The following is a 12795-nucleotide window of genomic DNA, read 5'->3' as shown; positions in this document are numbered from 1 at the left end:
TTGTGTCCATCTAACAACAGTTTGTAAAACTCAGCTGCATATTCCTGTATCAACTGTAGCTACATAAATACATAATTAGGTGCCTGGGATATTTGAGCAGAAATGATTAGTCTTCTAATTGAAGAATGGCCACATGAATAAATGTAGCGATATCTTGGGACTCTTCTCAATACTCTTTTCTCTGCCTTGTACTTGAGACACCCGAAGAAGTTATGTTTCTTCCTAACAAATTCCAGCATTCTGTTTTCCACTTTGAAACAGAAACACACTTAGAGTATTGATCAAAAGATTCCAGAGTTACTGGAGCTTCAATAGTATCCATTGTGAGAAAACAGGAAAATATATATGTACGTAAGGGACTCTGTAGGTATTAGAATCATGAGAATGAGGTTCTTATGATTTAAAACTGTGATCATCATAATTGATGATCAAGAAATACTAACAAATTAATGCACTTCATTAATTGTTCAAATGAGGACTTCCAAAGATTGATGTTTAACATAGGAACAGTTTATAGCTTCTGAATTTCATAATTTATACCACAAAATATAGTCACCAGATTATAGTAAAGTACTAACAACATGTGGTTAAACAAAAATTCAAGGCCAGGCACCATGGCTCACACCTATAGAACCAGCATTTTGGGAGGCCGAGGCAGAAAGATCACTTGAAGTCAGGAGGTTGAGACCAGCCTGGGAAATATAGTGAGACTCTATCTCTACAAAAAAAAAAAATGAATAAAATAAAAAATAAATTAAAAATAAATAAAAATAGCCAAGCATGGTAGCATGCACCTGTAGTACCAACCACTCAGAAGACTGAGACAGGAGGATCACTTAAGCCCAGGAGTTCAAAACCGCAGTGAACTATGATCATACGACTTCACTCCAGCCGGGGACATGGAGTGAGACCCTGTCTCAAAAAAAAAAAAAAAAAAATCACAGATAAAATACTAAGCTGAAAATTTTTTTGTGCCTTCTGTAAATGAATAAATGTTATTTAGTTTTAGTTTTGACATATATTTTGTCACTTGTGCTCTCCAGATCTACGGAAGACATTTGAGCAGGAACCCCTAGGAAAAGAAGTATCCTTGGAACAAGAAGTCTTACTCCAGTGTCGACCACCTGAAGGGATCCCAGTGGCTGAGGTGAATAACAGTTCTTTGCATTTAGCGATTGGCATTAAGTTATTCTAACAGGGGCCTAATCCATGGCTAATGGTGCAGTGAATTAGGGTATGGCATGATGAATGGTTGGTAATGGAGTCCTAACTGCCTGCTGCTGGCAAAATAGATTGATTGGGAACTGATTAATGACTTGGGAGTCAATTAGAATGCCCCATTGGACAAAGCCACAGGCAACTTGGTTTAATTTTGTCATTCTCTTTGAAGAAATCAGAAATGCTGCTTTATTTTATCTGGCATTTATCCTAGAGAGAGATGGTATGACTTAACAATGTGCCATGAATTTTATTATTGTTCTTGCTTATATGCAAAAAATGTGAGTGTAAGAAGAGTGTGTGTTTTTCTGTCTGTGAGCCTGTGCACTTCACATGTGTATTTTCCATTCCATGATGTAGTTATAGACATACCTGAAAGCCATGCCCACACACCTTGCATAATAACATGTTTTAGGAGTAACAGGTGTCAATTAGTTTCATCCTATAACCTTTCCGTCAAGTCCTTTATTTTTCCTTTTTGAGTTTCTGCTAGAACAAAGCCTATTGGTTGCTAATGAAGTATTACAAATCAGATGCATACCATGACTTTTCATTAGCTCCACACAATACCATGCCCTTTGAAAATATCTCTCTTTGGGGAAGAGGACTCTGTGACCCAGAAGAGATTGCAAGCACTCACCATCATCTCAGACCACACTATTAAGGAAAACTAATACTCTGTCTTTCATTTGTTAACAAATAAATCCTAAACTCTAAAACAAGTTACCCTTTACATGACTAATAGCAGACATCCTTATATGCATCTGATACTATTGTCCTAACTCATTCCTGTCCTACAAGCCCAAGCGCACATTGATTTGACAAGCAGCATAGTTGCCAGTTTGGTGGCGGTCTTCACTGGCCTCCAACCTACATTGAGTAACTTGAAAGTTTTACTCTTTATTGCACGTGTTGAAAGAGGCATATTTCAGTTGTTGCAGTTTAGACTTATATATGGGTCCAATGTATATGAATTTTTAAAAATTAAGCCCTGAAGTTTTGCCTGTGTATGAAAGTGAAAAAGTAATACTATTGAGACTTTCAACATTGTCCAAAAGCAATTAATAACTTGTAATGTACTTACTATTTTATTTCTCATAGTTTTTCCATTTTTCAGGAAGTAAAGATGGGGTCAGGTAGTTGCTGGCCCCCTGACAATAAACTCAAACATCTGATTGTTCTTTTATTAATTATAAAAATTAAGTAATTGAAAATTTAGGTAGAGTCCTTATGAAGTAATTCCATCTTTCTACACGGCCATTTATATCTCTATGAGTCAATGCAAAGAACTCAAAGGAAATTTTAAAGAAATTCCTTTTTTTACTTTGAAAGAGAACTATTTTTTGCCACTAATTGGCATCTCATGCCAATCGTATCAAAGACTTTGTATGATAGTAGCTATTTCATTCAATGGCATCAAAACCCTATCTTCCAGCACTAAGACACAGTATGATTTAGTATGACTAAGAAGATAGAAACTCTTCTCTATTCAGTATTTCATTCTGATAATTACAGTAGTGCATCTGTCTTCTTAACGGTATTTCTAAAATTTTAATGCCTACCTCCTCCATTAAACCACCTTAATAAAGACCAAAACAAATCATGAACAACATGGGTATCCATAGCATCATTTTTGCTCCGGGCTTCTAAAAGGTAACTGATCCTTGCAAAGACTTTAGGTGAGGAGATCTTAATAATTTCTTCATTTTGTTCAGTCTCCTCAACAAAGTAGTTCAGTTTGTCAAGGAGTAAAGATTCATGACTGCAAACTAATTGGCTGTGAATTCTATTTGTATCATCACTAGGGAAGAGACCAATTAAAACTTGGCAAGCTCAAAAATCATATACCCATTTGACATTCAAAGAACTATATTTAATGCACTTTTATTTTTCATTTTCTTAAGTCAGAAGAGAGATCAAACACACATGCTCAAGAGCAGGCTAATAAATTCCTGTGTAGACTCTTTTCAACACTATTAAAATCACCAAGATCAGAAAGCTAATGAATACCTTAACATGACATATTACGACTGCCATTTGCTCAAGAGGAGCACATAAATTAAAAAAGAAATGGATGAAAGGTAACTTAGTGAGTTAAAGGATTATACAGTCATTTTCATTTTAATATAAATGCATTCATTATTTAATATTTCATTTATTTGTTTAAAGAATCTTCACGCATAAAAATAGGATAAAGTGAAATATTGATCTGAAAGGAAAACCAGCAGGTAAAACTCATGTGTTTTGTAATAATTAGGATCAGTCTTTGGGAGATGACGCCAGCCTGCATTTGTGCTCCTTTGTCTCCAAGGCAAATGATTCCAAGAAAGAGTCAGACAGAATATGTTCAATGAACATATGGCTGATTGTTTCAATTGATCTTTGTTTTATAAGCATATGTCTAGTTCCATTGAGGAAGTAGTCAAGTACATTCTTTGCAGAATGTCAGGAGGTAGTAATTCCTTTTCTCCCCAAATCAATAAGTTTTTCAAGAACTCTAGTCTTAGTTTTGATATAACACATTGGCTACAAATAATGGCATAGGCATTTCTAAGGTAATAACATTTCACTTCTCCCCTATTTTGTCATCCTATAATCTCCACAATAGAAGGTTTTCTAATTTTCTTACAGAATGCCAGGTTTAAACACAAACATCACCATTTTTTACTTTGGTCAAGGTATTTAGAAACCAAAGTTTCTGTAATCATAAAGGGGAGATGATAATAGAATAATGTCTATGCAGAATGTGGGCATGAAGTTTAAATGAGACAGTACATGCAAACCACCTAGAATATGTCAAAAGCACTCAAGAAACATTGGCCACTGTTAGTACTGTTATTGTAATTTTTTTAATTCACACAAGACCGAACTCAAATTCTTGAATTCAAAATTCTTACTGAGTACCTTGCCCCCTCTTCTTGGCACTGTGGAGTATGCAGAGGGGAAGCTTCTGTTCTAAGAATCACCAAGATACTCTCCGGTATTCTCTAGTCAGTTGCTTGGGTTGGAGTCCACACACGCTACAAATGAAGACAATATTGTGAGCCTTAAAATCAGAAACAGTCTTTCAACAACACTACCAAATAATTGGTTAATGAAACTATAGCAAGTTGTGATCTGCTGCTGCCCTTACCCTGATCTTTTGTTTTGTTTTGTTTTGTTTTGTTTGAGATGGAGTCTTGCTCTGTCCCCCAGGCTTGGAGTGCAGTGGCAGGATCTTGGCTCACTGCAACCTCTGCCTCCGCGGCTTCCAGCAATTCTTGTGCATCAGCCTCCTGAGTAGCTGGAATTACAGGCATGCGCTATCTCACACCGCTAATTTTTGTATTTTTAGTAGAGACGGGGTTTCACTATGCTGGCCAGGTTGATCTCAAAGTCCGGGCCTCAGGTGATCTGCTCACCTAAGCCTCTCAAAGGGCCTGAATTACAGGTGTGAGCCACCATGCCCAACCCCTTCCCCTGGTCTTTAAATTTACTATTGTTCATTCAGTCCTTATGGTCTCAAGACACTGGACTGTCCCTTGTATTTTCTCCCAAAGAGGAAATTTAGGCTGAGACTACTCTTGGTAGATCTCCTTTCAGAGCCCAAGGAAAGAGAGTGACAAGGAAAGCCTCAGAGGAGGAAGAGGCCCACCAAGGATTCCTTATACTTCTTTTGACCAAGCCATTTCCAATACGAAAACAGGGGACCCTAGGGATGAAGCACAAGAGTTTCAGAACTCTAGGCTGGGCTGTTCCTTCCTCTGTTCTCTCTAAAGTCCTTTCTTCATATCTAGGGATTTTTTTCCAGATATTTAATAACTGCATGGCTTCCTTAGCACAAGAGAAGACTCTTGGGGGCCTAGTGCTATATCAGATATAAACCCTTTAGCCATGGGGTCACAGGATATCCAGGAATCCCAGGGAGCCAGGCAGGGCCTGGGGGTCAGGAACACTCAGTTATTTAGCAACAGATACAGAACAGTTTTCACACTGAATACCTGGGATGGATGAACCAGTGTGCCTGGCTAAACGGCAGCCCCCATATGCCACAATTTTATATAACTCTGCCTACTGCTTGTGTTGAAATTTATCTGTTTACTCTTCTTCCTGCCTGACAAGCTTGTGATGAAATAAGGAGCAAAAAGTTTTTTGTTCATGTTTTATCTCTGATGCCAGCAGGTTATAAGTCACTTAGTAGATTCTCTAAGTATATTTAACTAAATGACAGAAAGAGGCCCTGATGGGTATGACACAGAGGCAGCACCTCAGGAGATGGAACGCTCTAGAAAAAGGATGTTTCTCGTTCCTGAAGATGCAATCCTATTGAGAGATCTCAGTGTGGTGTGACAGACTTCATCATTCTGAACCCCGAGGGCAGAGTTCCAAACCACCAGGACCAGGAACCAAGGCCACTGGGAGACACTTGAGTTCCAGGACTATACGGGAGGTGTTAATAACAATAATATTAAAATTTTCAAGTAAACTAGGTGAAAGAAAGAAAAAACAAATCTGAGGAATACTCTAAAATGATATAGCTCAGTGTTCAATAACACTTCTGTTAGGATCAAGCCAAAAATATCCTTCTTTTCTTCCATTTCTGGTGAGGCGTTTGCCTTTCTTTCAACAGATAAACCTTCCCTCCATCTCCCTGAAGAAGCAAGAAAATTGATACACCCATGGAACTCTGGTGCTGGGTTATTCCACTGGCATAATAGCAGCACTCTATGAAATTAATCCCTCTTTGCTCATTTTATTTTATGCCTAGAAAATGTTACTGTCACATGGAAAGCCAGAAATATATTCAGAGATGCTTTACCAGATTATCTCTTTTGGAGAGTACTGGGATCAAAACATCAATGGATACAAGATTTGTTGGCATGGCAGAAGGAGCAAAGCTGAATTTTTCTCTAAAACCTGTGATTTGTTTCACCTTTAACAAGGGGATAATTGCTTCTCTAATTATAATTGAGCTATTTCTCATAGGAGTTTAATTGGAAGAACAGGGCACAATGTTCAACTTATTGACCCAGTTGTGCTTAGAAACTGTCATCTTATTTATCAACATTTGCATCTCTAATTAGCAAGTGGGAAAATATGGGGTGAAGTGCAAAAGAATCGATTATTTTGCTGACTATAGTCGTGATAAGCCGGGAACAGATTTTTTTAAGCTGATATGCCGGAGCAAAAAGCTGATGGCAGCTGGAGGCACCGCCAAATGTGCAGCATCAGGTGGCTCTCCATCTAATTGATTATTAATATGGCTGCCGAACACTTTGTTTCATGAGTCGTTCATGTTTCCCTGCCATTCTCCCGTAATAGGAACTTCATATTGATGAATTTCCGTGCAAGTGTATTGTCTCCAGAGCGGTGCTTTACACTCTTTGCAGGCAAAAGAGGTTTAGAGAGGAGAGAAGAATCTGAACACTAGTTTGGAGGGAGACATTGCTTTTAGTGCACAGTAATTACCTCTTGGAATTTTCTCCTACCATGTGTGTCACTACAAGACAGAGTTTTGATTATGATATGATTCTCAGCCTCGAAGATGGGTTTTCAAAAGTATTAGCTTCCCCGACTCACAGGCAACTTTCAAGCTTTGCTTTGGTCCAATCAACATTCGCCAAAGTCACCTCCTTCATACATACTTCTTCTGATATCTGCCTCTAATAATTACACACAGGATCACCACAAGCCTGGAAACCATGTAAGTCAAATTAAAATCAGAATAAGTTTAAGCAAGATAAACATCCATTTTAAAGCAAAATAAATAGATTTTATCTTATTATATATCTGTGGCTTGATTTCTGCATGTACTTCGTGGTTGCTTTGAGCCTATAGTATAAAATGCAGATTTCTAAAAATCATCAATTCACTTACTCGAGAAATATTTACTGTAGATACGCGGTGTGCCAGACATTTTTCTGGTTGCAGGAAACACAAGTCAGTCAAGTCCCTTGGGGAGAAAAACAATAAGCAAGAATGTAAGAAAAATGAGTAAGATATTTTCAGATAATTACAAGTTAAAGGAAATAAGACAAGGTCATATGAGAGAAGGTGATGGTTGTTGGGGATTGAGGATGACTTTAGAGTTAAAGGAAAAGTGTATCTGAAGAGACGGTAATAGAGCTGAGATCTGAAGGTAAGGAAGGCACCAGTCTTGAAAAGATCTGAATAAGAAAGCTCTGGGCAATGGGAGGAGCAAAGACAAGTACCCTCAGGAGGAGGTGATTGGTTACAGGGTTTAAAAGGAGGCCAGTGTGTCTGAGACCCAGCGAGCAAGGAGGAGTGCAGGAAGACGTTCCGTCGGGAAAGAGGGAAGGAGGCCGTGGACTTGCTGAGACAGTAAGTGATTTGAAGTTTTCTTTACGTGCCTAAAAAGCCATTGGCGATATTAAGGAGTTGTCGAGGCCTGATGTGTGTCTTTAAAAGATCATTCTGGCTGCTGCATGGAAAACAGACTGTAGAAGTGCAAGAATGGATTTAGGGACACCTTTATAGATTTACTGAATGATGAAAATCTAGAAGAGATTTGGTCTTCCAGGAGAAGCTGAAATGTTCCCTGTGGAAGTTCAGCAGACCCACTAAAGTGAGCTTTTTTCAGATAACCTAAAATCAATGGTTAATAGACCTCAGCTGTTTTCAAGCACAGTCTCCAGCTCAGTAGTGATTCAGCAGCAGGCAAAGACCTAGCTTGTGCCCGTAATCACAGAGCAGGAAGGTTTTTAAAACTTTTTGATGGCCTTTATTTGTTCTAAAAAGTTTTTTCTTCAGTAAATTCTTCTGCTTTGGGATTTCTTCCAGTGTTTCTTTATATGCCTACACACACTCTCATAAACTCATTATGGAGTCAGAGACAGCAAAAAGCATGTATTTCCTAAAGACGGTCAGACTTAGCTATAGACCTGAATACTTTTAACTGGAAAATAAAAAGAAAGGCTAAGAGTTACTTACCCTGAAAGGCAAGTTTACAGTAAAAACCAGTTAGGAACTAGCTACGGATTAGTCAATTTATTGCCCTTTTGCCCTAGAAAAGTTAGCCTTTTACGGACTCTTCAACGCCATTTTGTTCCCTTGGATGGTGCTATTATATAGTTATTTTACTTTAGGTTTTCGGTTATTTTATTTTACTTGGTTATTGTTGCTATTAGTTCATTTGTCAACATGCTTTTATCTCCTCATAGTTGAACTCAGGTTTAGAAGTTTTCAGATTTCAAGACATGTTCACCTCTACAATATGGCCTATGTATGTTCAACCCTCAAAAGCAATGAGCCAGACATATGTGCAATTAAGAGAGTGTTTCCCCAGCAGGAAAACAAATTCCCTTTCTTGGCAAATGCCTTTCCTTTGCAGAAGTAACAACAACTGAGCAAAACTAGTTTCCACTTGCTTTTTTTTTATCCTTTCACTATATATATATTTTTTACCATTGTCTAAAGATATAATTTCAGCTTGCTTAAAAACCAACATTTTTTTAAAAGCACAAAAATACCCAGACTTCCACACACCTACTGAAAGGTGCAAAGTATATTGTACAGTGGTCAACACAGAAATGAATGAATACACTTGTTTTATTCCAAAACTGAGAAGCAAAAATCTACATAGTAGCCTCTGGTTCTTGGCAAGAGAGAACATCCAGCATAATTATCCACAGTAAAGACCTTTTTTGATTGTTTAAAGCACCTACAAGGGAAGGTGAGATATCTTTCACCAGTGGGAGAAATAAGAAAATAATACTAGGATTTCAAACTGGAGCAATTAGAGCCAAACCTACCTATGAAAGTCTACAGAAGACTTATTAACCATCGATATCTTTTAGAGTTGCCAAGGCCTTGGCCAAGCACAGGGGCTCACACCTGTAATCCCAGCATTTTGGGAAGCCAAGGTGGGTGATCCACTTTGGGTGGTCAGTTTGAGACCAGCCTGACCAGCATGGTGAAACCCCATCTCTACTTTAAAAAAAAAAAAGAAAGAAAGAAAATACAAAATTAGCAGGGCGTGGTGGTGCCTGCCTATAATCCCAGCTACTCAGGAGGCTGAGGCAGGAGAATTGCTTGAACCTGGGAGGTGGAGGTTGCAGTGAGCCAAGATTGCATCATTGCACTCCACAGAGTGAAACTCTGTGTAAAAATAAAAATACAAAAAGAATTATCAAGGCCTTGCTATTCTGACTGTGGTACATAGATTATACGCATGGACATGACCTGGGAGCTTAGAATCTCAGACCCAGAACACTTAATCAGAATCTTAGCAAGATCATCACACCCAGTCTGCACTGGGCATGGTGGCTCATAACTAATCCCAGTAGTTTGAGAAGCCAAGGCGGGAGGATCACTCGAGCCCAGCCTGGGCAACATAAGAGAATCCCATATCTACAAAAAATAAAAAAATTAAAATTAGCCAGGCATGGAGATGTGCACTACTCCAGGGACTGGAGTCCTCAGTTACTCCAGGGACTGAGGTGGGAGGATCAATCCAGCTTAGGAGGTCAAAGCCACAGCTGCAGTGAGCTGTCATCACACCACTGCACTCTAGCCTGGGCAACAGAGCAAGACCCTGCCTCAAAAAACAAAAAACAAAAAACAAAACCACAACCACTCTGCAGTACTGGTTCTCAAAAGTGGAGGCACTGGGGATCACCTGAAAATTGTTAGAAGCTACCAATGCTTACACCTCAGCCAAGAGATTCTGATTTAATAGGTTATCAAGATCTTTTTAAAGCTCTCCAGGTGATTCTAAAATGTAGTGAAGTTTGAGAAGCACTCGTGTAAAGGACAAAGTTAAACAAATACCCAAAAACTTCAGATTTGTCACTTCCAAACCAGTCAGTAAAACTTGGCAGAGTCCCAGCTTCTAGCTAATGCTCCTTGGAGAAGCTTAGCTTGGCTGAGTGTACATTTTGATAATAGCCCCCTAATTGCTTTTCCCATTTGTTTGATTAATGTACCTATATACAATGATTCTAGGCTGAATCTCCATTCTTTTAGGTGTGCACACATTTCTCAACTTTTATATCATTTTCAACCTGTTCTCTGACTTGATGGGCCTCAGTTTGAGTCTAACAGAGTAACCTTTCTGATGGATGTGGATTTTTCTAGCTAGTGGTTGCTGGACTCACTTTTCATGTTGGGTGGCATGTGGCAGTTTCCCTCAGTTAATTAGAACAAATGTGCCAATTATGTTAATGTTTCTCCCGATACCAATCAGTGAATAATTAGACACAACACATCTGTCTTTCACAGGAGACTATAATAAAACTGCAAGATGCTTTGCTATTATTGACATATATGATTAGACAATTCCTTAACCAATCATAGGGTTAACAAGTTTGTGTATCAGAAGGGCAAAGGATGCCAAAGGTGATTTTTGGAGCTGGGAACGTTAGCATGGTCCTGACCAAAGTCCACCTATCTCTGAAGGATCTCTGCAAAGAATTTAATTGGTCTTTCCTTCCTTTTTAACAACAACAAAAAGTTACATTGCCCTTTTTGTAAAATGCAGGGATGTTGTTTACTTATCCTGAACTACAGAAATAAACAAGTTCTTCAGTATTTAAAACTCTCAAAAAAATCAGCTTTATTTATATAAAAGGTCACACTAAAACTAATCACAAAATTCAGCCTATAGGATCATATTGAAGTTGTTAGAAACATGTAAGTCAGAATCAGATTATAATTTGTTATAATTTCTACTTATATGTTTCCATGGTATCTGAACTTTGGAGCATTCTGATTGATGGAAAAAAATTGATTTTGTTTGTATTGTTATTTACTGACACTTGCATTCCATACATGGCAAGGTTTTAGAAAGAGATGGCGTTACAGTCAAATTATTTCATAATATAAGAAGTGCCTGCTTGTGTTGATTCAAAAAGTATGAGGAAGATACTTATGAAATCAACACATTAGTCTTCTTGAAGGTAGTCAAAGTGTACCCTAAGATAAAGCTTTTTGTTTAGTTTGGAATTTAAAGACTATACTTTCTGCCCAACATGGCTCACAATCCTAAATGCTTAATGATATTCAACTATGTATGTGTATCATCTAAAGGTGAGGCAGCATCCTTTGTTACTGTAACATCTACATGATTGTGATTACAAATATATTGTGCCTTTTGTTTTGTTAGAAACAGAAAATAAGACTTGAATGTCAGATTATAAATTTTTTTTCCTACTGTGACACTAATTTGCTTATTTAAAAAAGGAACAACTCAGAGAAGACATTAAATATATTGGAGAATAGTTATGATTACTACTCCTAGTGTCAGACATTCCAGGAAAGCCCCAGATATATCAATTACCCTGGGACACATTCCGTCTGCCCAGGGCATTGTGAAGAATGCAGCATTGAGGAAGAGGTCACAGCTGTCCTTTGTAAAAATTATATCACTCTGCCCCAGATACTTCTGTTTTTTAATAGTAAAACATGAGCATAGTTATAATTTTAAAACTTTTGATGGCAAACCATGAGAAAAGTTGTTAGAAATAAATACTGTTTTGAAAATAACTGTCTTCTCTAAATGGGGTCCCACTGTATATACTTCTAAATGCAAGAACGTGGGAATCTGCCTTTGGTACTCTCATTTTTATGATGTTTAATAACAAAGATGGGGGAGTGAATTAAAGTGAGAAAATTACTATGGAAAGTCAGGATTAAACTAGATTATAATTTATCCCATATTTAATGATGAGCTGTAAATGGATAAACCACTGGAAAAGTTAATCCATAGTTCCCTGTCTTTGCTGATGCTGTAAATAAATAAAAATTTAAACTGAAGAATAAAGTAGGAAAGAGTTAACAGAGCATATTTGAAATATGAGGGTTGTTGAATGCTGGAGTTGCTACTCAAAAAAAATTATGGAAGCCTAAGCCATTGAAAAATGATCTCCATGTTTTGCTGCAAAACTTCTCTTTCCCTGACATTACTTACATAGCCAATGGTACTGACTTTTATAAAACAGCAGTAACAGCGAAACTATAAAACCGTGCATCTAGGAGCCATAAAAAGTTGCTCCTTAAATCACATTGCGCACAAGTAGGGATGGCAGTTTTATACACCTTTTCTGGGAACATACCATATAGTGTCAATATGCTCTAGTCCTAAAACTTGTAATCAAATTAGGAATCATATTTATTAATAAAATCATGTTAGTATTTTGAGAACACTGCCAGACTGAAGGCATCAGTGGAATCGAATGACCTCACTGTTGGAGGGATTTCTAAACACTTTCTCCTCCAACTGCAAAAGCTGGAAACTGGTCCCCGTGTAGAAAGGCTAGAAATATGACATCTCTTCTGTACACACACTAGCAGGGATTAAGGCTGTAAATAAGAGGACACTTTCCTCACTGGGAGTGTTTTATGAATGAAGAGTCATAAACCACTCCCTATAGTCCTGTGCAGTGGTAAATGGAAAGTCAGATTTCTCAGGTGTTTTTCTGAAGATATTATGAATTCGGTATTATGAAATTGAAGATACATACTTCTTACTAGAGACACTAAGGGGCACTGAATCATCCGTGTTTAAAATACCTTTAGGTAGGTATAGTTTTGTGTAGGGTCAAGTTAGTTGTAGGAAAGAGGCAATTAAATTACACTTAC

General features: G+C 37.8%; 1 protein-coding gene across 2 annotated transcripts in view; it reads left to right on the top strand.

The window, feature by feature from the left end:
* The window catches only part of UNC5C (unc-5 netrin receptor C), a 391508-nt gene that overhangs the window by 275555 nt on the left and 103158 nt on the right, over positions 1 to 12795 (top strand). For both annotated transcript variants that reach the window (XM_064369334.1, XM_064369328.1), the window contains exon 4: positions 1044 to 1147. In XM_064369334.1, coding sequence (XP_064225404.1) covers positions 1044 to 1147 — 104 coding nt within the window. The remainder of the gene's footprint in view (positions 1 to 1043; positions 1148 to 12795) is intronic.

The sequence above is a fragment of the Aotus nancymaae genome, unplaced genomic scaffold, assembly GCF_030222135.1.
Source record: "Aotus nancymaae isolate 86718 unplaced genomic scaffold, 86718_ANA_hifiasm-v0.15.2.pri h1tg000006l, whole genome shotgun sequence".
NCBI classification, from domain to species: domain Eukaryota; kingdom Metazoa; phylum Chordata; class Mammalia; order Primates; family Aotidae; genus Aotus; species Aotus nancymaae.
Note: the sequence above shows the minus strand (reverse complement) of the source record. Positions and strands in the feature narration are given on the sequence as shown.